At 40.5% G+C, this 23,448-nt stretch overlaps 3 protein-coding genes across 3 annotated transcripts in view; 2 read left to right on the forward strand and 1 right to left on the reverse strand.

Annotated features, from left to right (window-relative positions):
- Nucleotides 1-23,448, reverse strand: part of LOC138960022 (PCNA-associated factor-like) — a 63,734-nt gene that overhangs the window by 30,229 nt on the left and 10,057 nt on the right. The window lies entirely within an intron of this gene.
- On the forward strand, nt 1,472-12,035 carry LOC138960436 (uncharacterized). Its single transcript, XM_070332348.1, has 7 exons — nt 1,472-2,092; nt 3,302-3,358; nt 6,327-6,920; nt 7,500-8,093; nt 9,371-9,532; nt 10,550-10,760; nt 12,010-12,035. Exons 2-7 carry the CDS (start codon nt 3,302-3,304, stop codon nt 12,033-12,035), a joined length of 1,644 nt encoding a protein of 547 aa, XP_070188449.1. The 5' UTR covers nt 1,472-2,092.
- On the forward strand, nt 12,292-17,364 carry LOC138960020 (uncharacterized). The gene is made up of 3 exons (XM_070331738.1): nt 12,292-12,604; nt 13,403-13,555; nt 15,478-17,364. The coding sequence occupies exons 1-3, from the start codon at nt 12,331-12,333 to the stop codon at nt 15,672-15,674; spliced, it is 624 nt and encodes a 207-aa protein (XP_070187839.1). The 5' UTR covers nt 12,292-12,330; the 3' UTR covers nt 15,675-17,364.

Below are 23,448 nucleotides of genomic sequence, written 5' to 3' on the forward strand. Positions count from 1 at the left end.
ATTCTTTACATCAAAGTATTTACATCTGTAGCCTTTTACGAACGTTATCAGAAAAACAAGGGAGATAACTAGCCTTTTCTGTTCGGCAACACACAACTTAACGTTGGGCTTTTCTCGGAAACTATAAAAGTGACCGGGCTCAAATTTTATGTGAACGTGACTCCCAGTGACCTCTACACTTTGACGTCTGCTTTGGTGACCTTTGACCTTTTTCAAGGTCACAGGTATGTCTTGAATTCTTCAGGTATGCATTGTGTTGTGAATAGCAATTTCTTCCTGTCCATCTGATGCCTCATATAATATTCAGAACTGCGAAAGTGACTCGATCGAGCGTTTGCTCTTCTTGTTAATCCAAACATATCATATTTATATGTTTTTGGAATCAGGAACCGACAAGGAATAAGATAAAATTGTTTTAAAACGATTTCGGAAATTTAATTTTAATCATAATTTTTGTATTTTTAATTTTCAGAGCTTGTTTTTAATCCAAATATAACATATTTATATGTTTTTGGAATCAGAACATGATGAAGAATAAAATAAAAGTGATTTTGGATCGTTTTATAAAAAAATAATTTTAATTACAATTTTCAGATTTTTATTGACTAAAGTCATTTATTAATTTTTAAGCCTCCATGCTGAAATGCAATACCGAAGTCCGGCCTTCGTCGAAGATTGCTTGGCCAAAATTTCAATCAATTTGATTGAAAAATGAAGGTGTGACAGTGCCGCCTCAACTTTTACAAAAAGCCGGATATGACGTCATAAAAGACATATATCAAAAAAATGAAAAAACGTCTGGGGATTTCATACCCAGGAACTCTCATGTAAAATTTCATAAAGATCGGTCCAGTAGTTTAGCCTGAATCACTCTACACACACACACGCACAGACACACAGACACACACACACACACACACACACACACACACACATATACACCACGACCCTCGTCTCGATTCCCCCTCTATGTTAAAACATTTAGTCAAAACTTGACTAAATGTAAAAAGACAGCACCACCGACCAAAAGATTGTGACATTTTCAAACAAAATAAACACTTTTTTATATTTAGTCAAGTTTTGACTAAATATTTTAACATCGAGGGGGAATCGAAACGAGGGTCGTGGTGTATGTGTGTCTGTTTGTCTGTGCGTGTGTGTGTGTGTTTGTGTGAGCCCCGTTAAGCTGCCTTTTGCAAGTTTACACACCCTCATTAGGATGCCGGGTCGGTATATCCTGCCGGCAGCATAGGGAAATATTGTCAAAAGCCGTATAAAACGGTCAATAAATACCCCCAAATTAAGTTTCGTTTCGTTTTACGTCAGGCAGGAAAATGGAGGTAAAATGTCACGGATGCATGTTTTTTACACACCTCTTGCGTAATAGGTGACCGCGCATACACGGTAAAATTCCTCACACAAGTTCACACACAAGTTCGGCGCGCCAAAACTTCAGTTGACACTGAAAATGGACGCCGCAGGGAGAGAGCGGCGGCAAGAGCAGCGAAGCCGATGTGACCGAAAGAGGCCGGTATGTTTAATTTGGATGATTAATGTTTATAATATACGAAAGCATGATATAGTCTACATATATTTTGTTGACATATAATTTTGAAGTAGTTGTAAATTACGTTGGTTTGTAAAGAAGTCTTGTTTTTTTTATCATGACGTCACAGCGATGTTGTCGCGTAACCGGAAGTTTGTTGAAATCGTAAAACTTGACTCAACGAGCTGACGACGTCCATCGTCGAGTGAATGAGTTTATCAATCGAAAGACCCAGTTTTACTTAGTTTTACATTTGTTAAATTGAAATGAAAACTTTGAGGAACAAATTGAAAGAAGATGACTGATGGATAGCACACGGCGTGCAAAGGGCAAGTAACTGAGTCAAGCAAACCTGCAAAGATGGCCGCAAGGGAGATCGCCTGAAATCGTTCAAGGCTGTCAAACTCTGATTGTTTTAGTGTCCTTCGCTTTGTCTGATCACCTCGAAACCAACTGAACTTGAAAGGATACAGGTTGGGCTTTCACCGCAACCCTAAAGTAATCGTCTGAGTGCTGTTGTTTGAAAAATAACCAGATCAAAATACGGTAGGTGCGTGGAAGTGAGAGAAAAAATTCGTGGGTGAATAATATTCCTCACACATACAGTCGGGACATAGGTTATTAGTGCTACATGAGTTATCATGCTAATGCACTTTTCGGGTTGCAATTTGTTCTGCCTAAGATTTTCATTGGTGACGAAATTTAATTCAGAAGTGGTTAGAGTTAGACTAGATCTGTTGTAAAAATCCAGGACGTTATCAACTGATCATGGTTTCGACTTCTATTCAGCGAAAATGGCGCATTTCTACAAAGGCACCTTTTCAGAATCTTTGACAGCTTCACTTACGCTGCAGACACACATTTGAAAACCATACATGTTGTCGTCTGCTACTTCATAATCTGTCTCATTGGGGAAGTGCCTCATTTTGATTGAAAACTAGGGCATTGTCTTTAGCAATATCGCAAAGCCAGCAATACGGCTGATATCGGTTTTGTGTGTGTGTGTGGGGGGGGGGGGGGGGGGGGGGGCAACGTGCATGCTAAAGTAACTGCATGAATGAAAACATTTGCGGATTCACCATTTTGGAATAGGTTTTTCCTTTGCGGCGATTGAAAAGTGATAACTTCTACACTTTCGATGTGGTAACTTTGTGATTACTTACAGGTGTGATTTAATAATCTTTTTAACTTTAAGTGATAGCACGATAATTACATACATCTAAGGGAAGTCAGCAATTGTGCGTTGAAACTGATTGATTTCACTTCTCAACATAAAAGTTGGTGTGCATGTTCCTCATTGTTTTATGTAGATCTTTATGTAACATGCTCTTGTTAACCTTCACTGTAGTTTTTGAAGGATTAGATGAATACCGTTAAAAAGTAACTGAAAATATTATTGGGTAAAACTAACTGTCTACTTGACTTCTGATCGTCCCTACGTTTAGGTTCGAACCAAGAAGTTCCCTCAAAAATACCTGGAGAAAAAAATCAGAATGATAAAACAAGTGAAAACAAAATTGTTCTGGAAGTACAGCAGGAGTGATGCCCGCCAAATTGTTTAATTCACAAAAACAAATTCCTTATATGAAATGGAAAAAAATAGATAACCAAATACTGACTTGCAATTGTATAAATTATTTGTCTTTATCTTCGTTAACAGACACAGACACTATTTTTTGGCCAAATGTGTTTGATGTTTGAAACATCAAACAATGAAATACTCACTTTCTTTTTATCTTACACCTTTTTTTTCAGATGACAAGAGGGCAAGTGATGGTGGAATTGTCCCGCAAGAAGATTAAAATTTCTCATGTGAGTAAATATATACTTTTTTTTAAAGAAAATGTTGCAGGGAAATGCAGGTTCTTAAGTATTACTTGTTATGTTGGTTTTCTTATTTAATATATATGTAAAATTTAAAATTCCTCTGGTAAAAAAAATTGTTCTTTAACTGATAATTTGGTTTACGTATACACACAGAAATGTCAAGTAACACCACGATAGTATACTTTGACATCTTGACCAAAAGAGTGGGTCTGAAACTTTAGGTAGACTGAAAAGAAATATAGTGGACGCCGCTTAAAGATACACAGTCGGTTAATTCTCTCTCACAGAATCTCTCGGTCTTTAAGGCTGTACATAACAGTCATGTTGTAATTAAGCCAAACTGTAAATTACAGCCAGAATTATGGCCGCATTGATGAGCTATTAATTTATGAATACAGTGGTACTCCCGACGAACGACCCCCCCATCAGAGACCCTCTCCCTTCTCAGACCTCATTCTTGCTGACGGATTAGTTTTGCTATATAAATCACCCCCATGGCCGACTCCCCCCAGAACCCGATTTGCGACCGACTAGTTGTTACAATTTGCGACCTTGTAACGACATTTTCAAATCAAAACCTAACAAAAAATCGTAACGTTTTGCTTGAATCACTGAAAAAAGATCGCAAAAATCACTCGGCCGGAAATATAACAGACGACGCGTTTAGGTCTCGATTGTGCATGTCCGGCGTTCACAATTTTACGATCCCAACATGCCCTTTTCTTTCTTCTTCTTCTTCTTCTTCTTCCATATTGTGACCACGGTCATTTAGGCTGACCATTATGTCACATTGTGGAGGGTTGCAGATTCCAAAGAGTGAAAAAAAAAAAAAAAAAAAAAAAAAAACCTAGCTAGAATCTACTGGGGGCTGGGGAGTTCCTGCACAATGCAGGAACTCGACTCCTGCGCAATGCAGGAGTCTGGGGCCTGGGGGTGTGAGAGGAGGAGGGATGAAGGGGTCTCGTTCCAGTCCCTGATTGTTCTTGGGAGGAACTTTGTTCTTTGTCCACTTCCTTTCGAAAAATCAACAAACACACGCGCGAGCATCAACGATCTTCTTCTTCGACCATGGCTTCGAACTCTCCTTCAACTTCAAACACTCAATCGCGCGGAAAGAAGAGGACATTTTTGACTCTGGAACAGAGGGTGGAAGTGGTGAAACGGAGCCGTAAGGGCGAAACGGCAATTTCGATCGCGCGGTCGTTTGAGGTAGGAAAAACTCAGATTCAATCGATCGTCAGCGACCAAGAAAACGTGGTCAATCGATGGGAGACCGGCGAAAATTGTGACCGCAAATACTCCAAGGCAAGGAAATGTATTTATGGTGACCTCAACGAACGCGTTTGGAGTTGGTTTTGTGACAGGTGTATAGTCCTCTTCCAAATACTGACACCCATATGAACATAAACTCTTTTGACTCCCAAATATTTTTTTAAATACATGTAGAGGATACAATTAAAGTAAAAAAAAAAATAGAAAAAATACATACCTCTTGCTTTTTATTGAATTAGATTATCAAATTAATTCACCAAACCACAACTGTAATTATGCCACAACTTCGACGGACCCTGAAGGTATTTCTCTCTTTCTCTCTGTCACTGATTTTTTCTCTCTCACTGTCTTTTTCTGACCTGACCTCACCCCCCTTGTAAGACCCCCCCCCCCTTTTAAGACCTAAATTTGTCAGATTTTGGGAGGTCTTACATGGGGAGTACCACTGTATTTAATTTTCACTTAGTTTGACTTGGAAACCAACTTAATAAGACCCCAGTCCCACAAAGGCGAATTTCTCCGCAGCGCATTTGTCCTTGAGTCTCGGCGAGTGCGACTGACTGTAAGTCTGCACGCTTTTTCACTGCCCAGCGTGCGCTTTTTTCAAAGAAAGAAAGCCGTTTGATGTGTCACTGTGTTGTGCTCAGTGGCTAGGGCTCGAAATTAACGGGTGCCTGGTGAATTTTGCACGGAAAGTTGGTGACGGGCACGCAAAGTTCGCGTCAAAGGTGCCCGATTTGCACGCAAAAAAATCGAAAACAATGACTTTTAGTCAACAGAAGGCACTCATAGTTCCATCAGGGCACTCAAACTTTTTCAGTAATGGGCCCGGGTTGCACTCAAGGAAAAAGGTTAATTTCTAGCCCTGGTGGCAAGTACTGTGAACAGTGACTTTAGATGCGCTTCAAAATTAAATGATAAAATATTGATTTCTCCTCATTGCAGCCATAATTGTGGCTGTAATTTACAGGTTGTCTTAATTACACAATGACTGTGACAGTCCTGAAAGCCCGGCTGATTCTGTGAGAGACACTTCAACGAATTAATCCATCCTTAATAAAGCTGCGGTTGATAAAGCCAGCCACTTTAAAAACTGAATTTTTTAGGGTCCGGAATGTCCACTATATGTTATGCTTAAGAAAAAGCCGCTTAATAAAGCCATTTTTGTAACTTTTGTGGTGAAATTTAAAGCAAAATCCTGTTTCTTAGTCACTTGAGTAAAAGTGACTCAATTGTAATCGGCCAGTGTTTAGTCTGGCCAGACGGATGACGTGTCACAACCTTAAGGTTGGACTTTTCTCGGAAACTATAAAAGTGACCGAGTTCAAATTTTGTTTGATCATTACCCCCAACGCTTTAACATTAGTTTTGTTGACCCTTGTTAAGATCACTCACAGGGCAACCTCGAAGGAAAAATTGGAAATTTTATATAGATCTCTGAAACTATTCATCGGATTTGTTTCAAACTTGGTAGAATTGTTCTTTACATCAAATTAGTAACATTAGCGTTTTACAAATTATGTCATCAAAAAAATAAGGGAGATAACTAGCCTTTCTGTTCAGTAACACAATAGCAAATCTACAGTAATAAACCTGATTGTGATTGACTAGATAAGTACAGAGCTTATTTTTCTGTTAGCTTGAAGGAAAACTCTCAACTTTTTATTCATGAAACTTTCAGGTACAGGAGAGACTTTCACTGCAGGAACGACAACAACAACACCAGTCCCAGCCAGCCTTACATGCTGCCGACTCCTTCTCCATCGCAGAGGGGGGTCGGGAAACCCCCATCTCCCCTCCGTCAGCCTTCGCCTCGTCGGCTGCCACGCCCGTCAACAAGCACAACATCTCCATCGTCGCCCAGCCCCCTCCCCTCAACCTGAGGGAGCTGCGAGTGGAAGAACAATCCAACAACACTGAAAGCGACATCAACTCTGATGTCTTGGACAGTTCTAGATCAGAGTTTGAGAGGATTTACACCGTTGCTGAAAAATATCACCATGACGTTGATGGTGGTGATGAAGATTTTGACCTTGACGCAGCCTTCATTGTGGCAGCTGCTGCTGACGACAGTCTCCTCGACAACCTTAGCAGAGGTCGTGGCGGCGACAAGGGAGATGTGTCTCCGGCTGATACGATAAAGAACAAATCTCCGGCCAGCGTGTGCTCGGCGGATTCTGTCGTTGTGCTCATGTGTCAGGAGAGAGTGACCAACACCGCTGTGACTGAAAACAGTCAAACTGCTGATAAGAAAGAGATCTTGAACGATGACCAGGTAATCCTTTTCTCTTTTCCCCCTCACTCATCAGTTATGAGTTTATAAAAAGACAAAACTGTTGTTTTTCTGGCAAGTTACTTCAATGACAAAACAGGGGTGTTCAAATACGAAACCCAGGGTTACCTAAACAACAGTTGGGAAAGACAGACACATTAAAGCTTGTAGTACCTCCAAGTCGAACATGGAGAGATAAAACTATAGTAAAAGTGACCGAGTTCAAATTTTGTTTGATCATTACCCCCAACGCTTTAACATTAGTTTTGTTGACCCTTGTTAAGATCATTCACAGGGCAACCTCGAAGGAAAAATTGGAAATGTTATATAGATCTCTGAAACTATTCATCGGATTTGTTTCAAACTTGGTAGAATTGTTCTTTACATCAAATTAGTAACATCTTTAGCGTTTTACAAATTATGTCATCAAAAAAATAAGGGAGATAACTAGCCTTTCTGTTCAGTTACACAATAGCAAATCTACAGTAATAAACCTGATTGTGATTGACTAGATAAGTACAGAGCTTATTTTTCTGTTAGCTTGAAGGAAAACTCTCAACTTTTTATTCATGAAACTTTCAGGTTCAGGAGAGACTTTCACTGCAGGAAAGACAACAACAACACCAGTCCCAGCCAGCCTTACATGCTGCCGACTCCTTCTCCATCGCAGAGGGGGGTCGGGAAACCCCCATCTCCCCTCCGTCAGCCTTCGCCTCGTCGGCTGCCACGCCCGTCAACAAGCACAACATCTCCATCGTCGCCCAGCCCCCTCCCCTCAACCTGAGGGAGCTGCGAGTGGAAGAACAATCCAACAACACTGAAAGCGACATCAACTCTGATGTCTTGGACAGTTCTAGATCAGAGTTTGAGAGGATTTACACCGTTGCTGAAAAATATCACCATGACGTTGATGGTGGTGATGAAGATTTTGACCTTGACGCAGCCTTCATTGTGGCAGCTGCTGCTGACGACAGTCTCCTCGACAACCTTAGCAGAGGTCGTGGCGGCGACAAGGGAGATGTGTCTCCGGCTGATACGATAAAGAACAAATCTCCGGCCAGCGTGTGCTCGGCGGATTCTGTCGTTGTGCTCATGTGTCAGGAGAGAGTGACCAACACCGCTGTGACTGAAAACAGTCAAACTGCTGATAAGAAAGAGATCTTGAACGATGACCAGGTAATCCTTTTTTCTTTTCCCCCTCACTCATCAGTTATGAGTTTATAAAAAGACAAAACTGTTGTTTTTCTGGCAAGTTACTTCAATGACAAAACAGGGGTGTTCAAATACGAAACCCAGGGTTACCTAAACAACAGTTGGGAAAGACAGACACATTAAAGCTTGTAGTACCTCCAAGTCGAACATGGAGGGATAAAACTATAGTAAAAATGAATGCTAAGTCTAATATGTGGGCTGACATGTACAAATTTCACCCCTATTGTATAAAGCTTTTACTTCCATTTTTAAAAAATTGTTTTTACTTACTTTTTACTCGAATAGATTATCATAATTATATGCTTATACTGTTATAGGTAAGAAATTTCACTGCATTGCACACACCTAAGATATTGCAATGGAAGTTTTAGTCTGGGGGACAGGTCATTTCATCATTTTCCATTCTGAACCCAAATTTTAGTTGAGAGGGATCACTTATGCATTTATTTTGCTTTCTTTGAAATGGCTTTTTACATTTCTGCAGTAGATTTCATTACCCTGTGTCAGTTACAGGATTTTTCCTGTGGACTAGAATTCCCGGCAATAACACTTTCTTGCGGTGGATTACATCATTCAGGCACATGGTACCCTTCAACAAATTTGCGGATATCAGCAAAGTCTGTCCGATTGGAACCACCATTTCTTAGCCTGTTTTAGTGTTTAGTCAATTAGTGTGAAATCTTTGCAGAAAATGATGGAGAATTGTTCAAGAAGCAACTTTTCAGCGAAAGTTGCTTCCGACTTTGTACAATGCCTGAGAATTTCACAACCCTGTGGTAGTTGCAGGATTTTACGGTGGATAGAAGAGATGAAATCACTTGTCGGGGGTTGTAGCGTTGTTGGTTGGAGCGTCTGGTTGATTTGGCTGACTGTGGATCGAGCCCAGGTACCAGAATCAACTTGAGGGGAGACCAGAAGGTTTGTACCACCCTCGTGTGCTAACGCATGCAGAAAGATTAATGCACATTTTAAACTTCAAGATCCCGAGTTTCCCGCGAAAGTCTAGGGGCTCGGAAACACAAAGATATCCAGCACGCCTTCCCCTGAAGTTGGCGTCTTGCTGCCCGCGTAGCGGGGTAGGAAAAGCAGTCTGGCACGCAATACTCTCACCATAAGGCAACCCTGACACAGTAAAAAGTTCAAGAAAGAAAGAAAAAAATCATTCTACTACCCTGCATCAGTAACAGGATTTTATGGTGGATCTAGAGAAGAGATTGAATCATTTCTCTACCCTTTGTCAGTTACAGGATTTCACGGTGGATCTAGAGAAGAGCTCGGCGGGAGGCCTGGGCTTCACGGTGGTTGGGTGTGCCAGCACCACAGGGGGCCGCTACATCAAGGCCGGGGTGCAGGATCCGGCACTTTCCGATGGACGCCTTCGCCCACGTGACAGGCTCATCCAGGTCAGCAGTTTACATATATGTCCGAAAAACCCTTACCGAGTTAACAAAGGCGAGAAAACTGTCGCCTTTCACTGATAGCCTACTGGGACGATTCGATTCTCTGTTGCGGAAAATAAATCTGCAAAGGAAGTACAAGAGATTGGACCGCGATATGTATTTGCGTTGTAGTGGAAGGCATTTAAAAACACTTGTGTTCAAGTGGGCTACAAGCATGTTGGTGCGATATAGCCGAATTCACAATATACTGGACCGCAATATAGTGGTAGTCCCCTGAACTGTTTTACGGCAACTTACCAGAGTGAGACTTAATCCTACAGAGGATATATATAGTTTGGCTGAATTGTAAAGAAGATTTAAGCTTATTGCATATTGTTTTACAGTGTTTCCCATCACGTACAATTGAGGGTATTTCACGTAATAAATTAAAAAATCACGTTATTATTGCTTGCTTGGGGGTATAAAAACAAAGAAAAATCATTTGGGGGTATACAAACGTAAACGAATTTCAAATGAGGGCATTGACTTTCGATCTTGAGCAATGGAGAAAAAATCAGAGAGAGAGAGAAGCAGAAAATACTAGTCAAAGTTTAAAACAACAGCTTGCTTATAAATGTATTGAACAGTTAAACAAACTAAAACAATTACAGCTGTAAATTTCAGAAAGATAATTTATGAGTCACTTGAGTGGCGGGGTAAAAACAGTGTGGCATGCAAGGTGACCCTGAGAGTAAAAAGCTCAGGAACACAGAGGTAGAAAAAGAAGAAGTTACCATCTTGTCACCGAAATAAGAATACTTTGGAAAATTAATTCTGTTCATGGGAATAACTTCAATAAGGAATGATACAGAAAGAATTTGAAGCACGTGGTAAGATTGACAACGGTGCAGTTGTGTTTGAGACGATCTTAGAAATAACTCCAATTGAAAGGCATTCAGCAATTACTTGACTAACGACCCATGCTCTCTTACCTAAAATGCATGTAGCATATGTGATAAACCCCTTTCATTTATGTTTCAGGACAAAGACAGTGCCAGTTCGGACTACGATTTGTCGGACACAGACCCAACATGGATTCCCAACGATGAGTCTCAAAAGGACCATGTTTCTGACTCTGACAGTTCTGCTGTAAATGAGCAAACAATACCCTCCCCTTTTCCTTACTTATCGGTTCCACTTGAAAATCCAAATGCTCCGTCAACATTGCAACGTTGCGATATTTCTTCCGCATGTCATTCTTCCTCTGACAAGCAAGAGCCTGAAATTACTGGCTTTACTGTTGATCAAAGTTCAGGAGATGGACCAAAAAAGAAGAAAAAAGATAAATCTCATTGGTGTCTTGTGTGTGGTTTGTCTACAACAAAGTTGGAAAGACATTTCAATAGTTTTCACAGAGATGAGGCCATTCTTGTTCCATTGTTTCATGCATCGAGGAAAGACAAGAAAAAAGAATTGTCAAAGATGAGAAATTTAGGGGATCATAGGCATAACCGGAAAGTTTGGGAAGAAGGCAAAGGGGAAATTGTGGTAAAGCGCAAAAGTGCCAAAGAAGAAAAGCAAGTGAAAGACTTTGTACCTTGTCCAGAGTGTTACGGTTATTTCAATTCGAAGGACATGTACCGTCATAAGTGCGTAAAACCCTGTTGCAAGTCTTCAAAAGGAAAGGTTGTTGCTGGAAGACTTCTTCTTCCTGCTGTCCCGGGGAGTAAAATCACCAGGGACCATGACGAAGAAAAGCTGCGTGAAATATTGGAACATGTGAAAAATGACCCAGTGGGCATGATTGTAAAAACAGATATAACGATTCGGGAACTTGCACTGCGAGAGACGAGGAAGAATGGGTTTGATTCCGATCGACATGCTTACATTCGAAATAAACTGAGAGAAATAGCACGCCTTGTACTTGCACTCAGGAAAGAAAGTGGCAATCAGAATGGACAGTTGATTGATTTTCTGAAACCGGACATGTTCAGTACTATTGTCCAAGCTACACGTGTACTTTGTGAATTTTCAAAAGAGTCGTCCGACTTCAAAAACCCATCAACGGCAAAGAAAATTGGCCACACTTTGAAAAGATGCACCTTGTTGATGCAAGCAAAGGCCATTGAGCAAAATGACATGCAACTGAGACAGCAGTGCAAGCACTTCATAGAAGTCTTCGATGTTCGGTGGAATGAATGGGTTTCGTCGTCAGCCGCAAGAACTCTTTACAGAAGACATCAGAACAATGTGCAGCGACTTCCACTCTCGAAAGATATACAAAAGCTCTCGTCGCACCTATCACAGGTTGCAGAGGATGCAAAAAAGGACATGAAAAACGCTTCTTCTTCTCGGGACAAAACAACAGCTCGACATTCACTTTGTAAAGCTCTACTCAGTCAAGTGATCCTCTTCAACCGCCGAAGATCTGGAGAAGTGTCCAAAATGAAAGTTCAAGATTTTGAAAACCGTCAGCTTGATACAAGTGATGACATTCTCAGATTCTGCACAGCTTGCCTTCATTTGAACAAGCTTTGAGTAAATCATTACAAAGGGTGGAGATTATTGGCAAAACTGGCACAATCGTTCCAATTTTGCTGACAGCAAATTTGGTAGATTCTTTTGAAACACTCATTGCATCTCGTCAAGAAGCTGGCATTCCTGAAACAAACAACTTTGTTTTCTCTCAAAGCTGCTTTGGTCATGGTGATAGAAATGGACACATTCGCGGAAGTGACACTCTGAAGATTCATTGCCAACAAGCAGATTTGCAACACCCTGAACTTATTACGTCCACATCCTTGAGAAAGCACGTAGCCACAATGACTCAACTCTACAATCTTGCAGACAATGAGCTTGACGTTGTTGCTCAGTTTCTGGGTCATGACATTCGCACACACAGACGTTACTATAGATTACCTTCTGCAGCGCTTCAAGTGACGAAAGTGGCAAAACTTCTCATTCAGTTGGAGAAAGGAGAAATAACAAACCCAACTTCTCTGGACAGTGTCGACATCAGCGATGACATCATTGTTGACGAGGAGAACGACGACGATGAAGAAGATACCCATCCTCAAACAGCAGCCTCACAAAAAGGTATTTGAACTAATTAGAAAATGATTTGTTTCTATATAATGCTTGGTATCAAATTTCATTGACAAGCACTAGAGGAGATGAGCTGGTGGCCATACTAAGGCAGGATTTTTTCGTTAAACTGTTAATTAACACAGCAGGAGCTGAATGGACCCTACCACCTGTCAATCAAGTCAAAACTCTACTCCAATCAAATGCAGCCCAGCGCGAGCCTTATTTTAATATTATTGAACCACAATCAAAAGCCAGCAATCGTGAGCCTTATTTTAATATTATTGCACCGCGCAATCAGAAGCCAGCAAGCGCGAGCCATAAATCACGTATTGAACTCGGCTCAAAAGATGCACGGGACTTGTGTGCTTGTATGACTAATCTTAGTAATCAGTTCTCTCGAGACTGACCGCCATCGTTTGTTTTTTTACGTTTTCGTCGTTGCCTACTTGGCTAAAGAAGATGGATCTGGAAGTTTATTGTCGGTAAAACTTTTGTTTCGTTGGAAAACTTGTTAAATTCAGTGGAGCAGGTCGACGGCGTAAATCTGATACGTATTGAAAGGGTCAAAACCGTCAAATTGTACGGACACAGACTGGGAAGGGCTGCATTTTGAGCAGCTGGTTTACGTTTAACACGGTGGGAATTGAGCGCTTGTATGATTGGTCAAAGTTATTGCGAGACTTTTGTCAAGATGTTTGTTTCTTCCCACAACTTGGCGGAGACCCTGACAGCATAAGTTTTTAAGTAAACCACGGCCCTGGTATCCAAAAAGAGACTTTTTAATTTTACTCTTTTTTTTTATTTCAGGACAAGGACACCACAACTTCACTGGATATCCGCAGCTGTGTGGCCAGACAGGGTCATCTGGATCGCTTCAGTCTTCTGGTGGTACGCTCTCATCTGGATCGCTTCAGTCTTCTGGTGCGACACGGTCACCTGGATCGCTTCAGTCTTCTGGTGGTAAGCTCTCATCTGGATCGCTTCAGTCTTCTGGTGCGACACAGTCACCTGGATCGCTTCAGTCCTCTGGTGGTACGCTCTCATTTTTCACCTTTGTTTGATGCGTCGAGGTCAGATGCCATGATTGTTTCACCTGTCGGTGCAAATTTTGCCCCTCAGCCCTACGGACTTCGGGGTAACTTTTGCACTGACAGGTGAAACAATCATGGCATCTGACCTCGACGCATCAAACAGCAGTGAATAATGTATAATTATTATTCAGAGGATCGGATAATTGAAGGAATAAAAAACGCTCGCGCTGGACCCGAGTACTCTTCAGACTGGCTCGCTCCCCCAGTATGAAAGTTTTTGTCTTGTGCACGTTTAAGACCAAGTGATTGCTCTGTGTGAATTACAGGCATTCCCTTTGCTATATAAATGCATTGCATGCGAGCCGAGGATGTGTGTGGTGACTGGCCTTTCTCTTTTATTTGATCACAGTGAAAAATATACTGCCGACCCTCTTCATAACTTAACAATATAAATGTTTGGAATGCCTGTGGTGTGAATGTTGGTTTCTGAAATTAAACTTAAGCGATTGTTCTGTGTGTGCTGATCGATCTCTACAATCGTAAACGAGAGGCTGGTCTCGGGATCCAACATCTGAGAAAAGTTCCTCATAATATGTGTAAAAACCATCAACATCACTGTGAGAAAATAAACAATACAAACACAACCAGTTCCCCTGTGGAACATTGTGGACTTTCCCACAACCTGACCTACAAAAATCCTCTGCGTGCGTGTGATGATGCGGGAAATAACCAGCGAGCTGGCTGGCTGTTCTATCAGGCTGCGTGTTGCCCCGCCGGTGTGAATTCCTCCCACTGTTAAGTCGTTTTTGTGAAAAATTAAAGTCTGCTGAGCCCAAGTACTAGCGTACTCGGGGATAAACAATAGTAAACAAGAATTTTAAAAAAATAGATAAAATAAATCGCCTATGCCGGGAATCGAACCCGGATCACTTTGGCCATAGGCGGACGTGCTTTCCACCAAGCCATTAACTCTGACAATTTTGCCAGTGAACTCAAATGCCTAGAGTGCTAACTTCAGGTCGCGCGCACGCGAAGTGGCACATGCACGCAAAGCCTGTAGGTGTCGGTGGCTGGCTGGCAGTTCTATTAGCCGAACAGCAGTTCTATCCCACCGCGAATTGCGCCCACCGCCAAGAGTCGTTTTTGTGGATTATTTCGCATTTAGGTCCCAGCTAACATTATGAAGTTTTAATACGATCAATCGGACCTATTATCAAGTTAGTGTATCAACTTTTGAACGAACTGCGCCCAGTAGTTTCCCAGCAATAAGCTGTTAAATCCAGACAGACAGACAGACAGACACACAATTAAAGTCTGCTGAGCCCAAGTACTAGCGTACTCGGGTATAATGTACACTTATATCCATGTTAAGTTGACCTTTGACCTATGTTTTGATAATGTTTCGACCACCATGACCTTTTTCTACGTCGAAAGTGACTCAATCGAGCGTTTGCTCTTCTTTTTTAGTAAGTTATCAGTCTTTGCGGAACTTGCATGTCTGAGCGCGAGCTTTTCGTCAAATCACTGACCAAATGTGCATAGAAATGTAAACATTTGACAAGGCTTCCTTGGTTTTCGTCTGCTCAGAACCCACATGAAAAACAAGTTACAAGTTACTGACACATGACTGGAAAACTTTCTCTTCTTGTGCATTATACAATACATGTATGCATTTTACGTTGTTGTTGGAATGTGCTTTTTCTGAAAGTTTGTTTTGGACAGTTCTATTCCCCAGTGCCATGACATAAGTTGTGAAGGTAGTGCTTTTGTAATTGTTTGCTGTCTGTTGTGGTGTTGTCTGTGTTTAATCTGAGGAAATTCTCAAGCATTGTATCATTTTTCTCTGTGCAGCAAGGAAAGCCTGGTCTGATGATGAAGTCAGCGCTGTGCTCAGACACCTGGAAAGCTACATCCTCCTGGGTCATCTGCCTGGCAAAGAGGTTATTGTCAAGTGTCTCATAGAGGATAAGGCTCTCAAGAACAGGACGTGGCGAAACGTCAAAGATTTTGTAAGAAACAGAATCCAAAAGAACAGGTGCAAGGACTAGTCATTTTTTGTTTGTTTGTTTGCTTAACGCCCAGCCGACCACGAAGGGCCATATCAGGGCGGTGCTGCTTTGACATATAAGGTGCGCCACACACAAGACAGAAGTCGCAGCACAGGCTTCATGTTTCACCCAGTCACATTATTCTGACACCGGACCAACCAGTCCTAGCACTAACCCCATAATGCCAGACGCCAGGCGGAGCAGCCACTAGATTGCCAATTTTAAAGTCTTAGGTATGACCCGGCCGGGGTTCGAACCCACGACCTCCCGATCACGGGGCGGACGCCTTACCACTAGGCCAACCGTGCGAGTCGACTAGTCATTGAGATCACTGTTGTTCATGCTGTGGTTGTCACTTTTTGTTAACAGAGTATTGTCAGGAACATCATTCAGTTCTAGTCATTCTAAGACACAGTTTTTTTTATCAGTTGAGAATTAGTTCTCAGCTGTGTTTACTGATTTTGACAAAAGCCATTAAATTACATATTCTTACTCCAATTCTCATAAATACATTGACTTCAATCTCACATGCTAGATGTCGAAAAAAACACTCAAAATACCTGCCCTTAGAAGGGTGGTAACCAAGCAAAACGAAAAGCCATAGCCGTTGCTATGAACTGACCTTGCTCAGTTACCCATAACACCCTGCGCACCACGTGAGCGCCAGCATCCGGAATAATTAGAAAGTTCACCTGCATTCTCGTCCAAACATAAATATTGTGTTTACAAAATATAATATCGGTACTTTCCCACAAAGTACAAATAAGTCAACTGCATGCAACACACAAAACTAAACCAAAGTTCAGCAATGACAGCGTTTCCTAACAGTGTGGTTGATCTCTCAGGATTTCTACGTTTTGTATTGAGACATGACTGTACAGGGAAAACTCTTGATTAGTATGCTTGATCTCTCAGGATTTATACTTTTTGCAGAGAGACATGACTGTACATGGAAATCGCTTGGTGTGAATCAGAATCGGAATCAATTTTCAGAATCAGAATCAATTTGTATTCTTCTAAGCTTTCTTATAAGGTATGTGTGCTTGATTTTGCAGGATTTCTACTTTTTTGTATTGAGACATGACTGTACAGGGAAAACTCTTAATTTGTATGCTTGATCTCTCAGGGGTTCTACTTTTTGTATTGAGACATGACTGTACAGGGAAAACTCGATGCTTGATCTCGCAGGAGTTCTACTTTTTGTATTGAGACATGGCTGTACAGGGGAAAACTCTTGATTTGTATGCTTGATCTCTCAGGAGTTCTACTTTTTGTTTGGAGACATGACTGTACAGGGAAAACTTGATTTGTGTGGTTGATCTCTCGGGATTTCTACGTTTTGTATGGAGACATGACTGTACAGGGAAAACTCTTGATTTGTATGCTTGATCTCTCAGGGGTTCTACTTTTTGTATTGAGACATGACTGTACAAGGAAAACTCATGATTTGTGTGCTTGATCTCTCGGGATTTCTACGTTTTGTATTGAGACATGACTGTACAGGGAAAACTCGATGCTTGATCTCGCAGGAGTTCTACTTTTTGTATTGAGACATGACTGTACTGGGGAAAACTCTTGATTTGTATGCTTGATCTCTCAGGAGTTCTACTTTTTGTTTGGAGACATGACTGTACAGGGAAAACTTGATTTGTGTGGTTGATCTCTCGGGATTTCTACGTTTTGTATGGAGACATGACTGTACAGGAAAAACTCTTGATTTGTATGCTTGATCTCTCGGGATTTCTACGTTTTGTATTGAGACATGACTGTACAAGGAAAACTCTTGATTTGTATGCTTGATCTCTCGGGATTTCTACGTTTTGTATTGAGACATGACTGTACAAGGAAAACTCATGATTTGTGTGCTTGATCTCTCGGGATTTCTACGTTTTGTATTGAGACATGACTGTACAGGGAAAACTCTTGATTTGTGTGGTTGATATCTCAGGAGATCTACTTTTTGTATTGAGACATGACCGTACAGGCAAAACTCTTGATTTGTGTGCTTGATCTCTCAGGAGATCTACTTTTTGTATGGAGACATGACTGTACAGGGAAAACTCTTGATTTGTGTGGTTGATCTCTCAGGATTTATACTTTTTGCAGAGAGACATGACTGTACATGGAAATCGCTTGGTGTGAATCAGAATCGGAATCAATTTTCAGAATCAGAATCAATTTCAATTTGTATTGTCTTCTAAGCTTTCTTATAAGGTATGTGTGCTTGATTTTGCAGGATTTCTACTTTTTTGTATCGAGACATGACTGTACAGGGAAAACTCTTGATTTGTATGCTTGATCTCTCAGGGGTTCTACTTTTTGTATTGAGACATGACTGTACAGGGAAAACTCTTGATTTGTATGCTTGATCTCTCAGGGGTTCTACTTTTTGTATTGAGACATGACTGTACAGGGAAAACTCTTGATTTGTGTGCTTGATCTCTCAGGGGTTCTACTTTTTGTATTGAGACATGACTGTACAGGGAAAACTTGATTTGTGTGCTTGATCTCTCAGGGGTTCTACTTTTTGTATTGAGACATGACTGTACAGGGAAAACTCGATGCTTGATCTCTCAGGAGTTCTACTTTTTGTATGGAGACATGACTGTACAGGGAAAACTTTTAATTTGTATGCTTGATCTCTCAGGAGATCTACTTTTTGTATGGAGACATGACCGTACAGGGAAAACTCTTGATTTGTGTGCTTGATCTCTCAGGAGATCTACTTTTTGTATTGAGACATGACCGTACAGGGAAAACTCTTGATTTGTGTGCTTGATCTCTCAGGATTTCTACGTTTTGTATTGAGACATGACTGTACAGGGAAAACTCTTGATTTGTATGCTTGATCTCTCAGGGGTTCTACTTTTTGTATTGAGACATGACTGTACAGGGAAAACTCTTGATTTGTATGCTTGATCTCTCAGGGGTTCTACTTTTTGTATTGAGACATGACTGTACAGGGAAAACTCTTGATTTGTATGCTTGATCTCTCAGGGGTTCTACTTTTTGTATTGAGACATGACTGTACAGGGAAAACTCTTGATTTGTATGCTTGATCTCTCAGGGGTTCTACTTTTTGTATTGAGACATGACTGTACAGGGAAAACTCTTGATTTGTGTGCTTGATCTCTCAGGGGTTCTACTTTTTGTATTGAGACATGACTGTACAGGGAAAACTCTTGATTTGTTTGCTTGATCTCTCAGGGGTTCTACTTTTTGTATTGAGACATGACTGTACAGGGAAAACTCTTGATTTGTATGCTTGATCTCTCAGGGGTTCTACTTTTTGTATTGAGACATGACTGTACAGGGAAAACTCTTGATTTGTATGCTTGATCTATCAGGGGTTCTACTTTTTGTATTGAGACATGACTGTACAGGGAAAACTCTTGATTTGTATGCTTGATCTCTCAGGAGTTCTACGTTTTGTATTGAGACATGACTGTACAGGAAAAACTCTTGATTTGTACGTATGCTTGATCTCTCATGATTTCTACTTTTTGCAGAGAGACATGACTGTACATGGAAATCGCTTGGTGTGAATCAGAATCGGAATCAATTTTCAGAATCAGAATCAATTTGTATTGTCTTTTAAGCTTTCTTATAAGGTATGTGTGCTTGATTTTGCAGGATTTCTACTTTTTTGTATTGAGACATGACTGTACAGGGAAAACTCTTGATTTGTATGCTTGATCTCTCAGGGGTTCTACTTTTTGTATTGAGACATGACTGTACAGGGAAAACTCGATGCTTGATCTCGCAGGAGTTCTACTTTTTGTATTGAGACATGGCTGTACAGGGGAAAACTCTTGATTTGTATGCTTGATCTCTCAGGAGTTCTACTTTTTGTATTGAGACATGACTGTACAGGGAAAACTCTTGATTTGTATGCTTGATCTCTCGGGATTTCTACTTTTTCTATGGAGACATGACTGCACAGGGAAAACTCTTGATTTGTATGCTTGATCTCTCAGGATTTGCACTATTTAGAGAGACATGACTGTACAGGGAAATCGCTTGATGTGTGTGCTTGATCTCTCGGGATTTCTAATTTTTGGCTCATAAGAATCATAAAGAGTCTATGTAATGTCGCGTGTATGTCTGGCTGTACGGCCATGTCAAAACTGTAACAATTTGCCCTTAACATGGAAACAATATGTAACATGTTTCAAACTTTGTGTGATGATGACCCTCATTGAGCTCTATGGGTTGATACCTGATTGGATGACCTTTGACCTTTTTCAAGGTCACAGCTTCAAAGAAAACGATGATGTTCTGTATCTTAGAGACTATTCATCAAACAAAACAGAGGCAGTAACTCTGCTTTTACCTCGACCTCAACAAACTTTAACATTGGGCTTTTCTTGGAAGCTATGGAAGCAAAATCTTTTAGACTTGGCAGGAATATGCCCTGTTTTGATCTTTACAACTGTTCCTAATATGAATTACTTTTGACCTTTTTCAAGGTCACAGGGGGGCTTAGAAGGTAAAAAAAAACCGCGGGTTAGAGGGAGTCCCATATTGGACGAGAAAGAATTTACCCGATGCTTCCCAGCATGTTGTAAGAGGCGACTAATGGTTCTGTTTCTCCTTTTACCCTTGTTAAGTGTTTCTTGTATAGAATATAGTACCCCCCGCGGGTTAGGGGGAGTCCCATATTGGTTGGGACGAGAAAGATGCTACCCAGCATGTCGTAAGAGGCGACTAACGGTTCTGTTTCTCCTTTTACCCTTGTTAAATGTTTCTTGTATAGAATATAGTCAATGTTTGTAAAGATTTTAGTCAAGCAGTATGTAAGAAATGTTAAGTCCTTTGTACTGGAAACTTGCATTCTCCCAGTAAGGTAATACATTGTACTACGTTGCAAGCCCCTGGAGCAATTTTTTGATTAGTGCTTTTGTGAACAAGAAACAATCAACAAGTGGCTCTATCCCATCTCCCCCCTTTCCCCTATCCCATCTCCCCCCCCTTTCCCCGTCGCGATATAACCTTGAATGGTTGAAAACGGTGTTAAACACCAAATAAAGAAAGAAAGAAAGAAAGTATAGAATATAGTCAATGTTTGTAAAGATTTTAGTCAAGCAGTATGTAAGAAATGTTTAGTCCTTTGTACTGGAAACTTGCATTCTCCCAGTAAGGTCATATATATTGTACTACATTGCAAGCCCCTGGAGCAATTTTTTGATTAGTGCTTTTGTGAACAAGAAACAATTAACAAGTGGCTCTATCCCATCTCCCCCCTTTCCCCTATCCCATCTCCCCCCTTTCCCCGTCGCGATATAACCTTGAATGGTTGAAAACGACGTTAAATACCAAATAAAGAAAGAAAGGTAAAAACCTGAGGTTCTGTATCTCACAGACTATTCTTCAGAATTGCATCAAACTTTGTAGGATTGCTCATGATCATCCCATCAAACTGATCACGTTCATACTTTGTTTGTCATAGTCAACAAAAAATAAGGGTAGTAACTCTGCTTTTCCGCCGACCTCCACAAACTTTAACATTGGGCTTTTCTCGGAAGCTATGGAACCTAAACCCCATTAACTTGGCAGGAATATGCCCTGTATTGATATTTACAATGGCGGGGACGTAGCGTAGTGGTTAGCACGTCTGGTTTGTAAGCCAGTCGGTCTGGCCGCTGAGGGTTTGAACCCCAGGTATTTTTTTTTTATTTCCAGAGTCAACATTCAGTGCAGACTCTAAAAGGACGGAATCGTACCACCCTTGTGTGCATGTGCATGCAGAAGACCAGTGCGCACGTTAAAGATCCCGAGTTTCCATCAAAAGTTTAGGGGCTCGGAAACAAAGATACCCAGCACGCCTTCCACCAAAGTCGGCGTCGCACTGCCTACGTGGCGGGGTAAAAACTGTGTGGCTCGCAAAACTCTCACCATAAGGTGACCCTGAGAGTAAAAAGCTCAGGAACAAAGAAGAAGAAGAAGATATTTACAATTATGCAAAATATGAATGACTTTGACCTTCATTCAAGGTCACAGGGGCGTCGTCAAAGTAGTAATTTCAAATTAGAGTCGTCTGAGCGTTTGCTTTTCTTGTTTTAAAATGATGTGATCAAAAAAGTAAAAACAGTGCCGTTTCAAGACACAAAAGCAGAGACTGCTTGGAATTGTGCTTACTTTAAAGTTGTATATTTGGAAATTGAATAATGACTTTCAGATAGAAAAGAAATAAACAAAGTCATACGCTTTTGTGTCCCTTTAATCACATTTTCTTTTTCACATTGTGTGTTAACTGAGAATTTCACGTCCTAATAATTCCCCAAAATCTGTCACTGCCGAAAAGAAATCGCTTGATTTATCAGTTGCTCTAGTACCTTGGTCGAGGCTTTGTATACATTTAGGGCAGCTGTAGTTTGAAAATATGCACACAAAAAAGAAAAAAAAAGAAAAAAAAGAGATCAAGAACAAAGGATTGTTAAGACTCAATCTGATTCTCTTTTTTTCTTTCTAGAGAATATGTATTACTATATCAAAATCGATGAAAAAACCCTGACATTCACTGTTTTCTCAGTCCATGGCACAGTTGATATTGATTTTGACATCTCTGTCAGCATTCTCTCATGATTAAAATTGTTTCACTCTATTATGTCATAAAACATATTTGTGCAACATGTCTCAGTAGATGGGGCTGTCCTCAATTTCTTTAATTATTTTTTGAGTTTGAAACTTGTTCAGTTATATTTGTGTTTGAAACTTGTTTTAAACTTCAGGTGTGAAGTATCAGATCTATTCCAGTAATTAACTAAGAAGTTGTTTTGTTCTTTCAGTTGAATAATAAACAGTTTTTGTACAATGTTTTGTGTGTTTCTTTTTGTTCCAGTGAAATGTCCAACATCAAACTGAATCAGGTTTCAGAGAAAGGCTCATCGTAGTCCTCGGACTGACATAAAAACAAACAAACGAAAAGCAAAACAAAACCCTTTGGCCATCTAAGGGAGGTAAACATTACCATACACACATGACCACCTTATGATGGTTGAAGTTAGCAAGTCGAGGCTTTGTGTGCATATAGTGCGGTTGCAATTGTACAACATATTATTACACACAAAAAAAGGATTGTGGGGACGCATTTGATTAAGATAAGATAAAATAAAACACGACCATCTAAAGGATGTAAACATTACCATACACATATGACCGCCTGATGATGGTTAAATTTAGCTTACACACATTGACCACTTTATGATAGTAAATGTCAACATACACTACATGGCATCTCTATTCATGTAAAATGTCAGCTTAGCTAAATTTTCAAAATAGGCGAATGATTTCTTTCTAACTTCATTTAGAATTACAAAATAAAGTTTCATCTCAAATCTGGACAGAATCGGCCTGTAAACTCTGCTCATTTTTCCCGGCATCTTAATGATTGTGCAAACTCACTGACCGGATAACGTGGCTCACACCAGTATGTGTGTGTGTGTGTGTGTGTAGAGCGATTCAGACTAAACTACTGGACCGATCTTTATGAAATTTGACATGAGAGTTCCTGGGTATGAAATCCCCGAACGTTTTTTTCATTTTTTTGATAAATGTCTTTGATGACGTCATATCCGGCTTTTCGTGAAAGTTGAGGCGGCACTGTCACGCCCTCATTTTTCAACCAAATTGGTTGAAATTTTGGTCAAGTAATCTTCGACGAAGCCCGGACTTCGGTATTGCATTTCAGCTTGGTTGCTTAAAAATTAATTAATGACTTTGGTCATTAAAAATCTGAAGATTGTAAAAAAAAAATAAAAATTTATAAAACGAT

This window comes from Littorina saxatilis, linkage group LG2 (genome assembly GCF_037325665.1).
Source record: "Littorina saxatilis isolate snail1 linkage group LG2, US_GU_Lsax_2.0, whole genome shotgun sequence".
NCBI classification, from domain to species: domain Eukaryota; kingdom Metazoa; phylum Mollusca; class Gastropoda; order Littorinimorpha; family Littorinidae; genus Littorina; species Littorina saxatilis.

Excerpts from the sequence above, each read along its gene's own strand:
- LOC138960436 (XM_070332348.1), top strand. The coding sequence starts at position 3,302 with ATGACAAGAGGGCAAGTGATGGTGGAATTGTCCCGCAAGAAGATTAAA. Across the intron at positions 6,921-7,499 it reads AGATCTTGAACGATGACCAG|GTTCAGGAGAGACTTTCACT; the intron begins GTAATCCTTTTC and ends TGAAACTTTCAG. Across the intron at positions 8,094-9,370 it reads AGATCTTGAACGATGACCAG|TTACAGGATTTCACGGTGGA; the intron begins GTAATCCTTTTT and ends ACCCTTTGTCAG.
- LOC138960020 (XM_070331738.1), top strand. The coding sequence starts at position 12,331 with ATGACTCAACTCTACAATCTTGCAGACAATGAGCTTGACGTTGTTGCT. Across the intron at positions 12,605-13,402 it reads AACAGCAGCCTCACAAAAAG|GACAAGGACACCACAACTTC; the intron begins GTATTTGAACTA and ends TTTTTATTTCAG. Across the intron at positions 13,556-15,477 it reads ATCGCTTCAGTCTTCTGGTG|CAAGGAAAGCCTGGTCTGAT; the intron begins GTAAGCTCTCAT and ends TTCTCTGTGCAG.